The sequence below is a fragment of the Bos grunniens genome, chromosome 13 (genome assembly GCF_055505025.1).
Source record: "Bos grunniens cultivar Pamir isolate PY7600 chromosome 13, Bosgru_T2T1.0, whole genome shotgun sequence".
NCBI lineage: Eukaryota > Metazoa > Chordata > Mammalia > Artiodactyla > Bovidae > Bos > Bos grunniens.
Genome location: NC_141177.1, coordinates 17,294,303 through 17,311,642, shown reverse-complemented (window position 1 = coordinate 17,311,642; position 17,340 = coordinate 17,294,303). Strand labels below are relative to the sequence as shown.

At 48.3% G+C, this 17,340-nt stretch overlaps 1 protein-coding gene and 1 long non-coding RNA gene across 9 annotated transcripts in view; one reads left to right on the top strand and one right to left on the bottom strand.

The window, feature by feature from the left end:
• The window catches only part of MANBAL (mannosidase beta like), a 28,192-nt gene extending 19,838 nt beyond the window's left edge, over positions 1-8,354 (top strand). For 4 of the 8 annotated variants that reach the window (XM_086331910.1, XM_086331909.1, XM_086331911.1 and 1 more), the window contains one exon: positions 7,480-8,354. In XM_086331910.1, coding sequence (XP_086188036.1) covers positions 7,480-7,587 — 108 coding nt within the window. In that variant the 3' untranslated portion in view covers positions 7,588-8,354. Of the gene's footprint in view, positions 1-7,398 lie in introns of all 8 variants that reach the window. The other 4 variants (XM_086331906.1, XM_086331904.1, XM_086331907.1 and 1 more) reach the window with 1 other exon arrangement.
• Positions 8,355-12,206: 3,852 nt separating this feature from the next.
• Positions 12,207-16,887, bottom strand: LOC147360283 (uncharacterized). The gene is made up of 2 exons (XR_015139068.1): positions 16,764-16,887; positions 12,207-12,415 (listed from the first exon to the last, which is right to left on the bottom strand). It is a non-coding gene; the product is annotated as an uncharacterized LOC147360283 (long non-coding RNA).
• Between the last annotated feature and the right edge of the window lie 453 nt (positions 16,888-17,340).

Here is a 17,340-nt window from a genome sequence, read left to right as displayed (position 1 = left end):
TCTGCTGTCTGCCTAGCTTGTACTAGCAATGCGCATTTGAAGAGAAATGAAAAGTCAGCCATTTATTCAGAGTCATTCTTGCCAGCTAAGAATTTGGAACTTGCTCTGTGTGGCTAGGACCCCAGCAGCCGAATCACGTGTGTAACAGCTACCTTTGTTTCCCTCCCCCTTTCGGGGAAGGGGCTCTTCCCCACTGTCTGAGTCGCTAAGTCTTGGTGAGCCTCTTGGTGAGGCCTGTAAAATGAAGGGCTCCCAGGGATGGGCTCACCAAGGTGAGGGGAGGCGCAGTGGCTGCTGTTTGTGAGGCAGTCATACAGCACACATCGCGAAGTGCTCCTCCTCTTGGTTCCCCTGCGCTGCCTGACCCAGAACCTGCGTGCGCTGGGCGCAGACGGATGGGCTGTGGGTGCTGAGCACCTGTGCAGAGTGGGAAAGACACAGCGCATCTGGGAGTTACTGGCTGGCCAGTTGCCCAGAAGTGGCAAAGTGGGCTGCATGAGGGGGCGTGCCTGGGGACAGGGCCAAAGCTGCAGTTGGAATAGCTCTGGAGGCCACTCAGGGGTTCTTGGAATCTGCCTTATACGAAGAGGGAACCAGCAACATGTTTAAAACAGAAAACAGTCTGGTCAGGATGGTTGTTTTAGGAGAATAGACTGAAAGCAGTGTGGCGGATGGTGAGGAAAACCTTGAGGTGGGCAGGCAGGAGACTGGGGCGTTGGGGTGGGCGGTGCAGGGGTCGTCTGAGCCGGCTCAGTAGTGTGTCTAGAGGGGACCGGGCAGAGCTGAGAGCTCTGTGGAAAGCCGAATGGACTGGCTATGGTGACAGATTGGATGTGGGGGCATGCAGGGAATGGTGAGAACTCAGAAATGGCTCAGTGGTTTGTAGCTTGGGGAGTTGGGTGCGTGACAGTGCTAGAACCTGAGCTGGAGAAGAGAGGAGGAGGCCTGGGGTGAAGAGGAGACAGACAAGGCGCTCGGATGACTCAAGGACTGTGTCCACGTGCCCGTGGAGAGCTGCTCTCAACTGTAGGAGCAAAGCCTGACTCGAGGAGCACAAAACCGCTTTCCTGACTCCTGCCGCAAGCAGGGGGTCCTGAGCCACCCATCGGCAGGGTCCTGAACAAGCTGTTTTTGTCAGTCCACCATCCCCCGTGCTTCCAGATTTGGCTAAACAGAAAGTAGATTCACAGTTCACTCCGATTCTTGATGTCCATCAGCCCGAGGCCACTAGGAAACCTGAAAGAGGCAATATACCATTCGGCTTAGGTTCATCCTGGCCTTGCTGCTTACCAGCGGACGCAGGTCACATAACCTCTTTGAATGTCTCTTCTTTAAAATGGGGCATGTTACGGCATTTTGTGAGGGAAAAATAAGACATGTCCAGACCACAGAACATGGAGCCTGGCATGTTGTAAATATTAGCAGCTATTGTGGCTCTTACTGTTACTGTTCTTATTGATGGCTATGTCTAGATGTTGACTTAGGGTGCGTATATTGGGTTTAAAATCTGCTGTGTTCTCTGTCCCTATGCAAAAAGTGAGGCCTAGTCTTTTTAAATTAATTTATTTACACTATTTTTTGGTCCATGAATCAAGGCAAATTGAAAGTGGTCAAACAAGAGATGGAAAGAGTGAATGTCGACATTCTAGGAATCAGCAAACTGAAATGGACTGGAATGGGTGAATTTAACTCAGATGACCATTATATCTACTACTGCGGGCAGGAATCCCTCAGAAGAAATGGAGTAGCCATCATGGTCAACAGAAGAGTCCGAAATGCAGTACTTGGATGCAATCTCAAAAACGACAGAATGATCTCTGTTTGTTTCCAAGGCAAACCATTCAATATCACAGTAATCCAAGTCTATGCCCCAACCAGTAACGCTGAAGAAGCTGAAGTTGAACAGTTCTATGAAGACCTACAAGATCTTTTAGAACTAACACCCAAGAAAGATGTTCTTTTCATTATAGGGGACTGGAATGCAAAAGTAGGAAGTCAAGAAACACCTGAAGTAACAGGCAAATTTGGCCTTGGAATACAGAATGAAGCAGGGCAAAGACTAATAGAGTTTTGCCAAGAAAATGCACTGGTCATAGCAAACACCCTCTTCCAACAACACAAGAGAAGACTCTACACATGGACATCACCAGATGGTCAACACCAAAATCAGATTGATTATATTCTTTGCAGCCAAATATGGAGAAGCTCTATACAGTCAGCAAAAACAAGACCAGGAGCTGACTGTGGCTCAGACCATGAACTTCTTATTGCCAAATTCGACTTAAATTGAAGAAAGTAGGGAAAACCACTAGACCATTCAGGTATGACCTAAATCAAATCCCTCATGATTATACAGTGGAAGTGAGAAATAGATTTAAGGGCCTAGATCTGATAGATAAAGTGCCTGATGAACTATGGAATGAGGTTCGTGACATTGTATAGGAGACAGGGATCAAGACCGTCCCCATGGAAAAGAAATGCAAAAAAGCAAAATGGCTGTCTGGGGAGGCCTTACAAATAGCTGTGAAAAGAAGAGAAGCGAAAAGCAAAGGAGAAAAGGAAAGATAAACATCTGAATGCAGAGTTCCAAAGAACAGCAAGAAGAGATAAGAAAGCCTTCTTCAGCGATCAATGCAAAGAAATAGAGGAAAACAACAGAATGGGAAAGACTAGAGATCTCTTCAAGATAATCAGAGATACCAAAGGAACATTTCATGCAAAGATGGGCTCGATAAAGCACAGAAATGGTATGGACCTAACAGAAGCAGAAGAGATGGCAAGAATACACAGAAGAACTGTACAAAAAAGAGCTTCACAACCCAGATAATCACGATGGTGTGATCACTGACCTAGAGCCAGACATCCTGGAGTGTAAAGTCAAGTGGGCCTTAGAAAGCATCACTACGAACAAAGCTAGTGGAGGTGATAGAATTCCAGTTGAGCTCTTTCAAATCCTGAAAGATGATGCTGTGAAAGTGCTACACTCAATATGTCAGCAAATTTGGAAAACTCAGCAGTGGCCACAGGACTGGAAAAGGGCAGTTTTCATTCCAATCCCAAAGAAAGGCAATGCCAAAGAATGCTCAAACTACCGCACAATTGCACTCATCTCACACGCTAGTAAAGTAATGCTCAAAATTCTCCAAGCCAGGCTTCAGCAGTACGTGAACTGTGAACTTCCTGATGTTCAAGCTGGTTTTAGAAAAGGCAGAGCAACCAAAGATCAAATTGCCAACATCCGCTGGATCATGGAAAAAGCAGGAGAGTTCCAGAAAAACATCTATTTCTGCTTTATTGACTATGCCAAAGCCTTTGACTGTGTGGATCACAATAAACTGTGGAAAATTCTGAAAGAGATGGGAATACCAGACCACCTGATCTGCCTCTTGAGAAATTTGTATGCAGGTCAGGAAGCAACAGTTAGAACTGGACATGGAACAACAGACTGGTTCCAAATAGGAAAAGGAGTACATCAAGGCTGTATATTGTCACCCTGTTTATTTAACTTATATGCAGAGTACATCATGAGAAACGCTGGACTGGAAGAAACACAAGCTGGAATCAAGATTCCCGGTAGAAATATAAATAACCTCAGATATGCAGATGACACCACCCTTATGGCAGAAAGTGAAGAGGAACTAAAAAGCCTCTTGATGAAAGTGAAAGTGGAGAGTGAAAAAGTGGGCTTAAAGCTCAACATTCAGAAAATGAAGATCATGGCATCCAGTCCCATCACTTCATGGGAGATAGATGGGGAAACAGTGTCAGACTTTATTTTTCTGGGCTCCAAAATCACTGCAGATGGTGACTGCAGCCATGAAATTAAGATGCTTACTCCTTGGAAGGAAAGTTATGACCAACCTAGATAGCATATTCAAGAGCAGAGACATTACTTTGCCAACAAAGGTTCGTCTAGTCAAGGCTATGGTTTTTCCTGTGGTCATGTATGGATGTGAGAGTTGGACTGTGAAGACGGCTGAGCGCCGAAGAATTGATGCTTTTGAACTGTGGTGTTGGAGAAGACTCCTGAGAGTCCCTTGGACTGCAAGGAGATCCAACCAGTCCATTCTGAAGGAGATCAGCCCTGGGATTTCTTTGGAAGGAATGATGCTAAAGCTGAAACTCCAGTACTTTGGCCACCTCATGCGAAGAGTTGACTCATTGGAAAAGACTCTGATGCTGGGAGGGATTGGGGGCAGGAGGAGAAGGGGACGACAGAGGATGAGATGGCTGGATGGCATCACTGACTCGATGGACGTGAGTTTGAGTGAACTCCGGGAGTTGGTGATGGACAGGGAAGCCTGGTGTGCTGCGATTCATGGGGTTGCAAAGAGTCGGACACAACTGAGTGACTGATCTGATCTGATTTTTTGGCTTCACTACTGTGCCCGAGCTTTCTTTAGTTGTGGCGAGCAGGGCCTGCTCTTCGTTTTGGGCTTCTCTTGTTGCGAGCACAGGCTCTAGGGCGCATGGGCTTCAGTGGTTGTGGGTACACAGGCTTCGTTCCTCCACCGCATGTGGGATCTTCCCGAAGGAGGGATCGAACCCACGTCCCCTGCATTGGCAGGCAGATTCTTGCTGACTGAGCCACTCAGGGAAGCCCCAGATCTAGTCTTAAGTGCTGTATTTTCATGATGATAAAGCAAGGGAGAAGTTCCCATGGTTATGGGAGATCTTGTGTGTTCTTTGATTTCATTCATTCTTTCAGAAACAGTTGAAGCCGTCTAAGGGGCTCACAGGCTAGGAGGGGAGACCATCATGAGCACGTGCGTTGTTGAGGTTCCTGGGGCATCAGGGTGGAGGGCATGCACCTGCTGGAAGGGAGTAGCGGTGTGTTCCTGGGGGGGCCAGGCCGTGGGGAGGGCTTTGCTGGGCGACCGAGGAGAGAAGGGTGCTCCTCTTGCTTAGGGCTGAGCAGTGGAAGCACTGGGGCCTGGCCTGGTGTGGGGGATGGAGGAGAGGCTGGAGAGGTGGCCTCCTTAGCTGCCATCCCAGGACATAAAAGACTGTGGGTGATGGAAGCCACTGGAAGGTTTAACGTGGAAAGGATCTGCATTTTAGAAAAATTCTTTTGGCAGGTACACGAGTCATGGCATAAAGAATTAGGGCCTTTGATGCTCAAGACAGTGGCCAAGTCAAGGTGGAGGAGGTGAAGTCAGCAGGATTTGGTGACTGTTGGACAGAGGGGAGCAAAGGGGCGGTGGAGTCGCTGGGACTCGGGTTGTTCTGCCTACTGGAGGGGGTGTGGTGGAGGAGGAAGGCCAGGCCGGCTGCAGAGGGGCCATGCTCTGTCTGCGACACTTGAGCTGGAGGTGCCTGGGAGGTGCCCGTTCCACGCTGGGCCAGGAGAGAGATCTGGCCGGTGACAGACAGGATGAGGTGCCAGAGAGGTCTGTGGAGTAAAGGAGGGATGGCAGCTGGGTGTCCTCGTCTCTGGGTTATGAACCGGCCCCACTAAAATCAGAGGAGACCCCAGGTTTGAGCTGAGAGTGGGGCTCCATCCCTGGAGATCCTGGCAGGCCTGGCAAGTCCCTTGTGCAGAAACCCTTCTGTTTAATCAGATCTTGTTTGCTCGGGGCACGCAGGGACTGACGGGTTTCCACTGGCCACACAGGTACTGGACTGGGGACTGTTTCCAGTTCCCAAAGTCTCCAGAGGCGTTGTGCTTGTGAGGTCGGCCTTAAACCATCGCCCTCCTGCTGGCTCTGCAGCTGTCAGCCTGTGCGCTTGACACAGTGTCTCCTCTGAGGTTTTGTTCTCTTTGTTTTTTTAATAGGGTAGCTTTTTTTCCCTTTTTTCTTCTTCCTTCCTTCTTCCCTTCCACCCTCCCTCCTTCTCTTTCATAAACAGCATCACTGCAAGGGGACTGGTTGAGCTCAATCAGAGATCTGGCCAGCCAGGGGCTGGCCCCCTGGTTATCTAGGGAGGATCACCCATGGGTGCTTGGAACTGGGCTGGGCCTTTACGCCTGGTTTCCTTGCTGGCAGGCGAGGAGGGTGGAGAGCTAGTGAAGGCTGATAAGAGGCAGCCGGTGCACCTTTGGACTGGGCCTTAGGTGGGGACCGCCCGTCTACAACCACAGTCCAGCCTCTTCTGTCTGAGGGAAGCTCGAGGCTGGGGCCAGAAGCCGACAGTGAGCAGAGAAGGACTGAGAGTGAAGCGAGCTGGGAGCTGGCCAGTGAGACGCGAAGAAATGCTTTTCTAGAAACACCGTGCTCCCTCGTTGTCTTCTGAGTCTGCTTTTCTCCCATTTTTAACAAAAGAACACAAGTACTGAAAATGTTTCTTTACCACAGTGCTGGGGCCAGTGGAGTGGCGGGAGCCAGGGCAGGGGGCGGGGCCACTGAATAAAGGGACGGCCAGTGCGCAGCCCATTTCTTCCGTGAGGCCAGTGTCACCGGATGTTTAAAGTTTTCAAGAAAAGCAAGGACTCCACGTTGAATGGGAAATCTCCCAACTGGCTCGAATTCCTAAAAATAAACACTGCAGGCCAAGTGAGGTCTGCCTGTGGGCCCGACCAGGCCTGCGGACCGTGGCTCGTGTTCTCTGTGCTATATGGGAACTCTAGCATCCTTCCTGGCTGAGTTTATCACAGGGAGGAGGAGACTCCCAACAGGACAGGGCCCGCTCCAGAGTCTCCTCTGACATGAGCCTGTGAGGCTGGGGCAGGCCAGTTCCCCTCCCCACAGTCCACTTTCTTTATCAGCCCCTTGAAGGCCAGGGCTGGCTTTGTGGTTTTAAACTTTTTTTCAGCAGCAGAACCTTTGTTTAAACCAGATCGTACAGGGAACAAATCACAGTGTACATGACAGATAAAAACCAGAGCTGCCCTGGACATAGGGAGAGTCTTGAGTTGTGCCCTGAGGCTGCCCTCTGCCCTTTCCCACAGGGCACCCCTGCCAGGCGCCACAGAACCTTGTGTAGCGGCTGCGCTCTCCACCCTTCCCTTCCCCGCCTCTGTGGCTTGAATGGGAGTAGAGGATAGCAGGGCCAGAAGGAGAGCAAGCGGCAGAAAGCCTGCCCACCGCCGCCTCCCCAGCCGTACTCTGCCCAGGCCCTGCTCACTGCGTCCCACCAGCCCCTGGGTGCGTTTCCCGGGTTCTCCCCGAGCATTTTGGCCTCATATCAGCCCTGCAAGGTGCGCATCACTGTTTCCATCCCATAGGTGGGTGAGCCGAGATGCAGAAAGGGGAAGGGAGTTGCCCACAAGCAAGGTCACTTGGCTGGAACTGGGGGAGCCTCGGTGCCCCCCAGGCCTGTGAGACTCCAAAGGCCGCCCCTCCCCTCAGGCCTCCTCCCTTATCCTTCACCTGCTCCCCGGGGACAGTCCAGGAACACACGGCTCCCAGGTCCCCGTGGTGATGGTTTCATCCCTGGTTTCTCTGCTTCTGTTTGCAGAGTCCTTTCAGACGTGATCTCATTTCGCTGGTGTCAGGCTTGATTTGTCTAAGCGGGACTCTCCTCTCTGTCATCACACAGGAGGCAGAACCATCCGAGCCCCGAAGTGCAGAGGTGACGAGGAAACCCAAGGCCACTGCTCCTTCTGCAAACAAGAGACCCAAGAAGGAGGCGAAGAAGAAGCGGTAGAAGGGGCGGCCTTCGCAGCCTGGCACGAGGGCCCTGAGGGCAGCCCTCCTGTGGCACACGATCTCAAGTGGCTGGGATGCCCTGTGACCACAGAGATCTGGACCATCCTGACAGTGCCCAGGCCCCGGAGTGCAGACCACCACTTCTTCCTTCTGCCTTCCTGAGGGGTTCGGGCCAAGGGGGCTGAAATACCCTGTGAACAGAGACTGTCCTGGAAGCTTCTTGAAAAGTTGGGTCACCTCACAGAGTTCCATTTTCTGACTTACTCCCCGTGTCCTACTTTTAGTCACCCCCTTGTAGGTTTACACTACGCTTTAGAGTCCTTATCTACTGCCGCAACCACCACCCTCTGCCATTATCTATACCCCGCAGATCAGATCTCCTGCTAATCAGTCACCTTCGTCTCTGCTTGTGCAGAGGGAGCCAGGCCAGGCCTCCCCTGTTTGTTTAAGTCAACGCGCCAAGGCCATTAGCACAGTGGTCCCACTGGTGCAGCAACCAGGCCTTAAGAGGCCTGGTCCTCCTCCAGCCGATGGAAGGGGTTTGGCTTGAATGAGTGTGTATTCTTGAGTCCCGACTTCCTGAGCATCTCAAATAGGGGATAGGGGCAGGGACTTGTCAGTCACAGACAAACCTCTGTCCAGCCCATCACAGCACATTGAGGGTGTAGCTTTTTGCTTCTGTCTGTATCCCCTCCTCTCCCTCCATTTCCTTCAACCCCTGACCACAGTCATTTGGGGAAGTAAAGGTCAATGAATGGCCCCGCACGCTGAGCCTCTTGTGTGTTGTCTGTGCTGAGGCAGAGCCTGGTCCCTGCCCTGGAGGGTGAGGCAGGGCACACCCCTGGAAAAGAAGGTGACCTGAGTGGGGTCTGGTCAGAGCAGATCTTGGATGAGTTTCAGGACGGGTCCAGCCAACTGCTTCATGTAGCCCTTAGTCACTGTCAGTGGAAACGCTATGAACATCCACGTGTGTGTTAGAGTTTCCGTGGGCCAGGTCCCACTCCGTCCCCGGATCCGGCTGCCTGTGAGGATGCCACTTATCCTCAGAGTGGCTTGAGGAGAACCCACTCGGAGGCCTCACGTGGCCTGGGGTGGGTCACACAGTTCTAGTCACATGCCCGAATCGCCAGGGAGAAGCCTTGACTGTGGTACCTCCGAATGCCCGGCTGGTTTAGTTTGCCAAACACACTCCCAGAGGTCACAGCTGAGGAGGAGGAGCTTAAGGGATGAGCGTGCATCCTCTCCCTTTCAAAGATGGGAGACTGAAGTCCTGATGACTCGTGAGTGCCAGGACTTGAACTTGGACCCAGTCCTTGGCCCCTTTCCTGATATTTAACAGCTCTTCAGTGAGTGTTAGCAGGTGGGTGCTGTGATGGCCAGTCTGCTGCAAGGGCCCGGAAGGATCCCAGCACCCCAAGTTTCAGGGGACGGAAGCGTCTGCATGACAAAGCACTGGACACAGCCATATCCCAGGGGAAGGGGCTTCTGCTGAGTGTGTTCTCAGATGTTTACTGAGGGTCTGACACCTCACACCACGCTAGGCCGGGGGATGCCCAAACAGGAAGCTTCTGAGAAGCCCAGTGGGAGACTGAGACATGTACACAGGCTTGGTGTGGAGAGCTGCCCAGTGGGGAGCTGTGGGAGCCGGGTTGGGGCCCCCAGCTCAGCCCTGGGGGGCAGCACAGCCACGTGGCAGAGGGGAGTAACTGAACTGAGTCTTAAAAGCCCAACTGGAGCTGAGACCAGAGGGAAATGATGCTGGGAGAGCAGGGGTCAGACCTCTCGAGCAGATCTGTCCAGCTGCCTGGAGGAAGACAGCTCTGGAATGGCAGGGCTGCCTTGTAGTCCAGCTCCCATACACTGTCTCCCGTAGAGGCTGTTGGCCAGAGAACAGTCCTCTGCTCCGCCATCCTTGCTCTGCACTCACTTTGGATAGTGTTGGCAGGATTTGGCACTCTCGAGGCTTCCAGGACCCCGCCCTGGCCTGGTTTTCTTCCTAAGTCACTGGTTCCTCCTCAGCAAAGGGACCCAGTCCTTGATCAGTCCTTGATCGCTCTGCCTGTACTTCCTGGGAGAGCTCATCCAGGCTCATGGCTTTAAATACCAACATGCCGATATCTCACCAACATCCCTCCAGATCCCTCACCCAAACTCCAGACTCATAAATCAACTTTCTACTAAGTATCTCCCTCTGGATACCCAACAGGCATCTCAAAGTCCTGACACCAGCAGCCCCAGGCCTGACTTTGTGGTCTTCCCATCTTGGAGAGCATCTCAGTCCTTTCAGTTGTTGATCCTTGACTCCCCTCTTTTCCGTGACACCTCACTTTTGATTCCTAAGTGGTTCCTTGCAACTTGACCTTCAAAATCCAGATTTAGACCCATCTCACTGCTTCCCTCTATTGCCATGGTCCAGCTGGCATCATCTCATGGATATTGCAGCCACCTGCAATATCCCACAGACTCTGCAATGGAGAGTCTGTTCTCGACACAGCAGCCAGAAGCATCCCATTAAAACCCATAAGGTTATGTCCCTCACCTGCTCTCAGCTTATTTGGATTAAGGTCACAGTCCTCACTGGGACCCAGAAGGATCTGCAAGAGCCATTGAAGCTTCTTCCCCCCTCTGACCTCAAGAGAGACCACTCCTCTCTTGCCCACTCCCCTCCATCTTCACTGGTCTCCATCTTCCTCAGACATGCCTGGCAAGCCCTGCCTCAGGGCCTTTGCACTTGCTGTCCTCTAGATACTATGCCTCATGTGGTGGACAGAAGATGTCCCCATCCTAATCCCTAGGACCTGTGACTATGTCACCTTACATGGCAAAAGGGACTGTGCAGATGTGATTAAGCATTTTGAAATGGGGAGAGTATTTTGGATTATCCAGGTGGGCCCAAGGGTCTTTATATATATGTGTGTATATATATAAGTACATACATACATATATATGTGTATATATATACACACAAGTGTGTGTATATATATATATATATAAGTACATACATACATATGTGTATATATATACACATAAGTATATATATAAGTACATACATATATGTGTGTATATATGTATACATGTATACATATACATATATGTAGAATTTTATTTATTTTTGGCTATGCTGGGTCTTCACTGCTGCTCAGGCTTTTCTTTAGCTGCAGCGAGTGCGGTCTGCACTTCACCGTAGTGCTCAGGCCTCTCACTACGGTGGCTTCTCTTGAGCACAGGCTCTGGGTGCGTGGGCTTCAGCAGTTGTGGCTCTTGGGCTCTAGAGCACAGGCTCAGTAGTTGTGGCACATGGGCTTAGTTGCCCCACAGCATGTGGGATCTTCCTGCATCGGGGATTGAGCTGTGTCTCCTGCACTGACAGGCAGATTCTCTACCACTGACGGAGCCCCCAGTGAAGCCCCAACAAGGGTCTTTATAAGGAAAAGAGGGAGGTAGGAAATGTCAAAGAGAAGAAGGCGTGATGACAGAGGTGGATGCTGGAATGATGCAGGCCTGTGAGCCAAGGAATGTGGGCAGCTTCTAGAAGCTCACAAAGGCAAGGTACGAATTCTCCCCGGAGCCTCTGGAAGGAACACAGCTCCCCCAACACCTTGGTTTCAGCCCCATGAGACCCATTTTGAACCAACTGAAGAATGTAAAATACTACGTTTGTGTTTTTTTCAGCCACTAAGTTCGTGTTAACTCGCTAGAGCAGCGAGAAGAGATGCAGACACCTCCCTGCCCTCAACATTACTCAGGGAAACCTCTGGCCACCCAATTAAAAAATGCTAATGTTTCCCCCAAACTCCCTATCCACACCCTTTATTTATCTTTTCCTCTTTAGTATGGGTCGGGAAGAGCCCCTGGAGAAGGAAATGACAACCCACCCTAGTGTTCTTGCCTGGAGAATTCCATGGACAGAGGAGCCCGGCAGGCTGCAGCCCATGGGGTCGCAAATGACTGAACAACTGAGCAGGCACCACGCAACGTACTGTGCATTTTATTTACGTTGTCTGTTTATCGTCTTGTACCCCAACTGGAGTGTGAACTCCAAGAAAGAATTCTATTGTTCTTGCTTAGAGATGAATCCCCAAGGCCTACAAGAGTGCCTGGCATGTAGCAGGCGCTCATTAAACATTTGCAGCACGGGTGGCAGTAGAAGCAGGTGGTCTGCCCTGACAGTACAGCCTGGTGAGTAGACAGCGCCTCTAAACACTCCCTGTGCCCGGACACTGCACGCCCGATACTGGTCCACACAGTAGAAGCAGGTGGTCTGCCCTGACAGTACAGCCTGGTGCGTAGACAGCACCTCTAAACACTCCCTGTGCCCGGACACTACATGCCCGATACTGGTCCATCTTCAAACAACCCCATGAGCCCGGTAGCATTAGCAGCCCCATTTTACGGATGAGAACATGGAGGTGCCTGCACTTGAACTCAGGCAGGCTGACTCTAGGGCCCATTCTCTGGGTCATGCTGCCATTTCCTCCCTGAAATTCTCAAGCAAGCAGGGATTCTCTGGGAGAGAAAAGATTGGGACCAGGTGCTGGGGAACTTTACTACCCCAAGGACTTAATCATTCGTGGTAAGATTATGCTCATTAATGAGGAAAAGATGGCAGGGTGAAGTGTTTGGTTTTTAAAAAAATTTTATTGAGGTAAAAGTCATGTAACATAAAATTAACCGTTTTAGGGACTTCCCTCGTGGTCCAGTGGCTAAGACTGCACTCCCAATGCAGAAGGCTCGGGTTCAATCCTTGGTCAGGGAACTAGATGCCACATGCTGCAACTAAAGATTTCACATGCCACAGTGACGATCAAAGATCCCACATGCCACAACTAAGACCCGGTGCAAACACATTAAAAAAAAATTCGTAAGTATTCAGTTCAGTGACATTTATTACATTTACTGTGTTGTGTAACCACCATCTCCATCTAGTTGCAAACCATTTTTGTCACCCCAAGAGAAAAGCCCACAGCCATTAAACAATTTCTCCAGTTCTCCTCTCCCCACAACCTCAGGCAACCACCTACTCGCTATCCGTCTAAAGGTAGATTTACCCTTTCTGGATACTTGGCATAAATGGAATCACACACTGGGTGACCATTTATGTCTGCCGTCTTTCGCTTAGCCCAATATTTCGGAGGTTCGTCGATGTTGCAGCATGTATCAGCACTTCATTCCTTTTCATAGCTGAATAAAAAGCAACTTGACTGAGATTTTGGAGCCACAGTTGCAGTTTGAATCTAGACCCCATGGAGATGTAGCTGTGTGGTGTTAGGCAAAGAAATTCATATCTTTGGACTTACCTGGTTCTGTGGATAAGAATCTGCCTGCAGATGCAGGAGACATGGGTTTGATCCCTGGTCCAGGAAGATTCCACATGCCATGGAGCAACTAAAGCCTGTGAGCCACGACCACTGAGCCTGCACTCTAGGGCCCATGAGCTGCAACCACTGAAGCCCATGCACCTAGAGCCTGTGCTCCATAAGAGAAGCCACAGCGATGAGAAGCCCGTGCACCGCAGTGAAGACTAGCCCCTGATCACCGCAACTAGAGAAAGCCCGTGTGTGGCAAGGAAGACCTAGTGCGGCCAAAAGTAAATAAATGAAATTCATACCTGGTGTTTAGAGACCACCGAATAGAGATCATATAACAACCTTGCAGGGTTATTGTAAAAATACACATACCGTGTGTAAAGACATGTACCGTGCTACTACTGGAGCAGAGTAGGCAGTTTATAAAAGGCAGCAGTGAACATGATTATTCAGTCAGGGACAAGTTTATCATTAAAACATTCTGGGAACTTCCCTGGTGGTCCAGTGGTTGACTCCCTGCTTCCTACCCAAAAAAATCATTGACAGTACCAACAAGCAACAAAAAGAAAAAAAAGTATCAAAAATCTGTTGCACTACAAAAGAAGTGTAAATCTTTGATGCACTACAGAAGCAACAACAAAATGAGGCAACTGCGAAACTTTAAAAAGATTTTCATGTCCTCTGTCTGATAATGAATCAATATCCAAAAAAAGTAAGGAAAGCCTACAACTCAATAACAAAACACAAATAATCCAATTAGAAAATAAGCAGATCTGAATAGACATTTTTCCACACACACACACACAAAATATATATACAAATGGCCAACAGGTACATGAAAGGATGCTCAACATGGCTAATCATTAGGGAAATGCAAATTAAAATCACTGTGAGATATCTCTACGTCTTTTAGTTTGCCTATTATCAAAAATAGATAAATAGGGTTGGCTAGGATGTGGAGAAAAGTGAACCCTTGTGCACTATTGATGGGGATATAAATTGGTACAGTCACAGTGTGAAATAGAATGAGCTTCCTTAAAAAATAAAAAATAGCACTTGTTTAGCGGCTAAGTTGTCTCCGACTCTTTGCGACCCCATGGACTGAAGCCCACCAAGCTCCTCTGTCCCTGGGATTTCCCAGGCAAGAATACTGGAGTGGATTGCCATTTCCTTCTCCAGGGGATCTTCATGACTCAGGTATTGCATCTGCATTGCAGGCAGATTCTTTACCACAAGCTACCTGGGAAACCTCAAAATAATACTACAATAAAATTAAAAAAAAAAAGACTCTGCACTTCCACTGTAGGGGGCAGGGATTTAATCCCTGGTTGAGAAACCAAAAATCACGCACGCTACACGGTACAGCCAAAAAAAAAAAAAAATTCTGACATCAAGTCAGCCATGATCTTGTCCCCCAGTTCATTCAAGAAAAGCAAGTCCTTAGCTCCCTAGTCCTGGGAAACCCAAGTCAGTGGAGGGATTCCAGGCTGAGCTTATGTTTGATTTTGTATTTGCAGAGCTCTTTACATTTTCAGTAGATTTGGTCATAGTTTCCCCCCTTATTTGTTCGTCAGTCCTTCTAATCATAGAGCGTGAAAGCTACACAGCAGCAAAGGGGAGACGAGCTGCCTGGAAAGTCTTCTACATGAGCGCATGGCAGGGAGTCACTAGTCATGGAGAAGTGCAAGTTAAAACCTGATGTGATACCAGAATGACCAAGATCCATAAGACTGACCACTCCAAATGTTGGCGAGGGTTTGAAGTGACTAGAATGCTCATACGTCACTGATGGAAATGTGAAATGATACAACCCCTCTAGAAGATCATTTGGGAGTTTCTTTCAAAGGTGCAACATACATCTACCCTATGATCCAACATTCCACTCCCAAGTATCTACCCAAGAGAAATGAAAATATCTGTCCATGAAAGTCTTCTACTAAATTCTAATGAGAAGATTTATAGCAGCTTTCCTCATAACAGGCAAAAACTGGGAATAGCCCAGAGGCTCATCACCAGTACAATGGAAAAAGTGAAAGTGAAGTCGCTCAGTCGTGTCTGACTCTTTGTGACCCTGTGGACTGTAGCCCACCAGGCTCCTCTGTCCATGGGATTCTTCAGGCAAGAATTCTGGAGTGGGTTGCCATTTCCTTTTCCAGGGATCTTCCCGATCCAGGGATCGAACCCAGGTCTCCCACGTTACAGGCAGATGCTTTAACCTCTGAGCCACCAGGGAAGCTCATAATAGAAAAGCTGTACTGCATTTATGTGATGAAATACTACACACCATAAAGGAAGCATCCTACTCACTCACACAGTAATAGGAATGACCCTCAAAACTGTCATGCTGAGGAAGCTAAAAATCCCCACAAACACACAAATACAATATATACTGCCTAATTCTATTTGTATGGAATTGTAAAACAGATGAAACTAACCTGTGGTGATAGAAATCAAATCTCTTTCCCCCCCGCCACCCCGGGAGAAGTGTTGCCTAGGAAGGGGCATGAGAAAACTTTCTGCAGTGATTGAAATGTTCTGTATCTTGCTATGCAATCATCAAAGTTGAATGCTGAAGATCTGAGCATTTCACTATGTGTAAACCATACCTTCATAAAAAAAAAAAATTCATATGGGCCAAACACTAAGCTATGTGCTTTGTACACATCATGTTATTTAACCTGTCAGCAAATCCCATGGGTAGATGTTATTGTCTCTGCTTTACAGATGAGACAATTGAGGCTCAGAAAAGTTAAGCAACTTTCCTCAGGACACACAGCTAGAAAAATGAGATTAGAATCCAGGTTGTGTGATTTCAAAGCCCATGCCTCAGGGGTCCTCTCTTTTCACTCTACCCATTCTCTTCCCTATGATTTTACAGTTGGGGAAACTTGAGTCCCAGTGAGGAGACTTAGCTTCTTGGCATCCGAGTCAAATTAGAAGCCATATCTCTGGAAATTTCTTACTGTTATCACACAACCTCACTTGGGCAAAGAGGTCAAGTTAACTCCCACTTCTGCCCAGTCAGGTCATGGGAGTGAGAAGTACAATTAAAAAAAAATTTTTTTTAACCCAGTTCGGTATTGTTGCCTAGAAAATCTCATGAACAGAGGAGCCTCGCAGGCTACAGTCCATGAGATCGCAAGAGTCGGACACGACTTAGTGACTAAACCACCACCATTATTGTAATCTGTTGGTCAGTCCTGATTAAGCGTTTCTGTGACGTGAGCTTTTAATTCTGACAGTTTGGAGTTACTTTTAATCCTTAAAGTCTGTGTTTCTAGAGACAATGGTGTTTTAAATGTTCGCTTTTTATTACAATTTTAAAACACTTTCATGTCAGTTTTTATTAGGAATACCATTCCTTTAAAGTATTTGGTTTTGAATCATGAGAATATGCATTCTTAATAAATATCATTTATGACCCCCCCAATTTTTTTTTTGAGGTAAAAGTCACATAATGTAACATGTACTATTTTAACCATATTTAAGTGTGTAGTTCAGTGGCACTAAGTACATTTACACTATGCACCACCATCTATTTCCCGAATTTTTCACCTTCCTAAACTGAAACTCTGTCCCCATTAAACACTAACTTCCCATCTCCCCTCCCACCCCCTACCCTGACCCCTGGCATTTACCAACATACAAAAAGTACCATTTTTTAAAGAGTTGAATATAACAGTTGTATTATGAGAGATGCGAACTCAGGGCATAGATATCCAGTGACTTCGAAATAAGAGATGGGGTTATCCATCTGTCCCTGCACTGCTGGAGCAGTTCCTGTGGTTTTCTGTGAATGGTGGAAGCTCACCATTCAAGTTCACCGCAATTAAACCATGCTTCCCCTAGATCCCCCAACCAGACTCACCTGTTACCTCCCTCCATGTCTTCTTGAGTTACAAGATGTCCAAACCATCCAGCAAGCTCTCCTTTGCTTAGTTTAAGTGGAGCAAGCAAGATAAGTTGCTGATCTTCCTTTTGACCATCAGAGTTCTGGAATGGATTAGTGCCAAGAACAACAAAAGGATCCAACCTAATTTGGTTTTAACTCACATCCAGTCAGTCAGCCTTCACAGTGGCTCTTGTCAGGTTCAGTCCTCCATGCTGTTTAAAAAGCAATGTTGTCCTCGGTGTTCACTGAGGATGCCACCTTGCATCTGGGGACAATTTGGCTCAAACCATGGTAGTTTCCTTCCCTCAAAGCCTGAATCTCTGGGAGGAAAAAAAAATGTATATATATATATATATATATCCCAATTCCGTCTCTGTCCACTAAAAAGAAACTTAATCTTAAAATTTCCTTGTCTCCTGTTTAACAGTTGCAGAATGTATTTCATGGTCTGTCTTTTCTCTGGAACTGGCAAATGGTGCTGTGATGAATCACCCTGCTCCTTGGGAATGTTTTGCTCCAAGAGCTCAAGGGGGTACGACAAGATGATAAACAG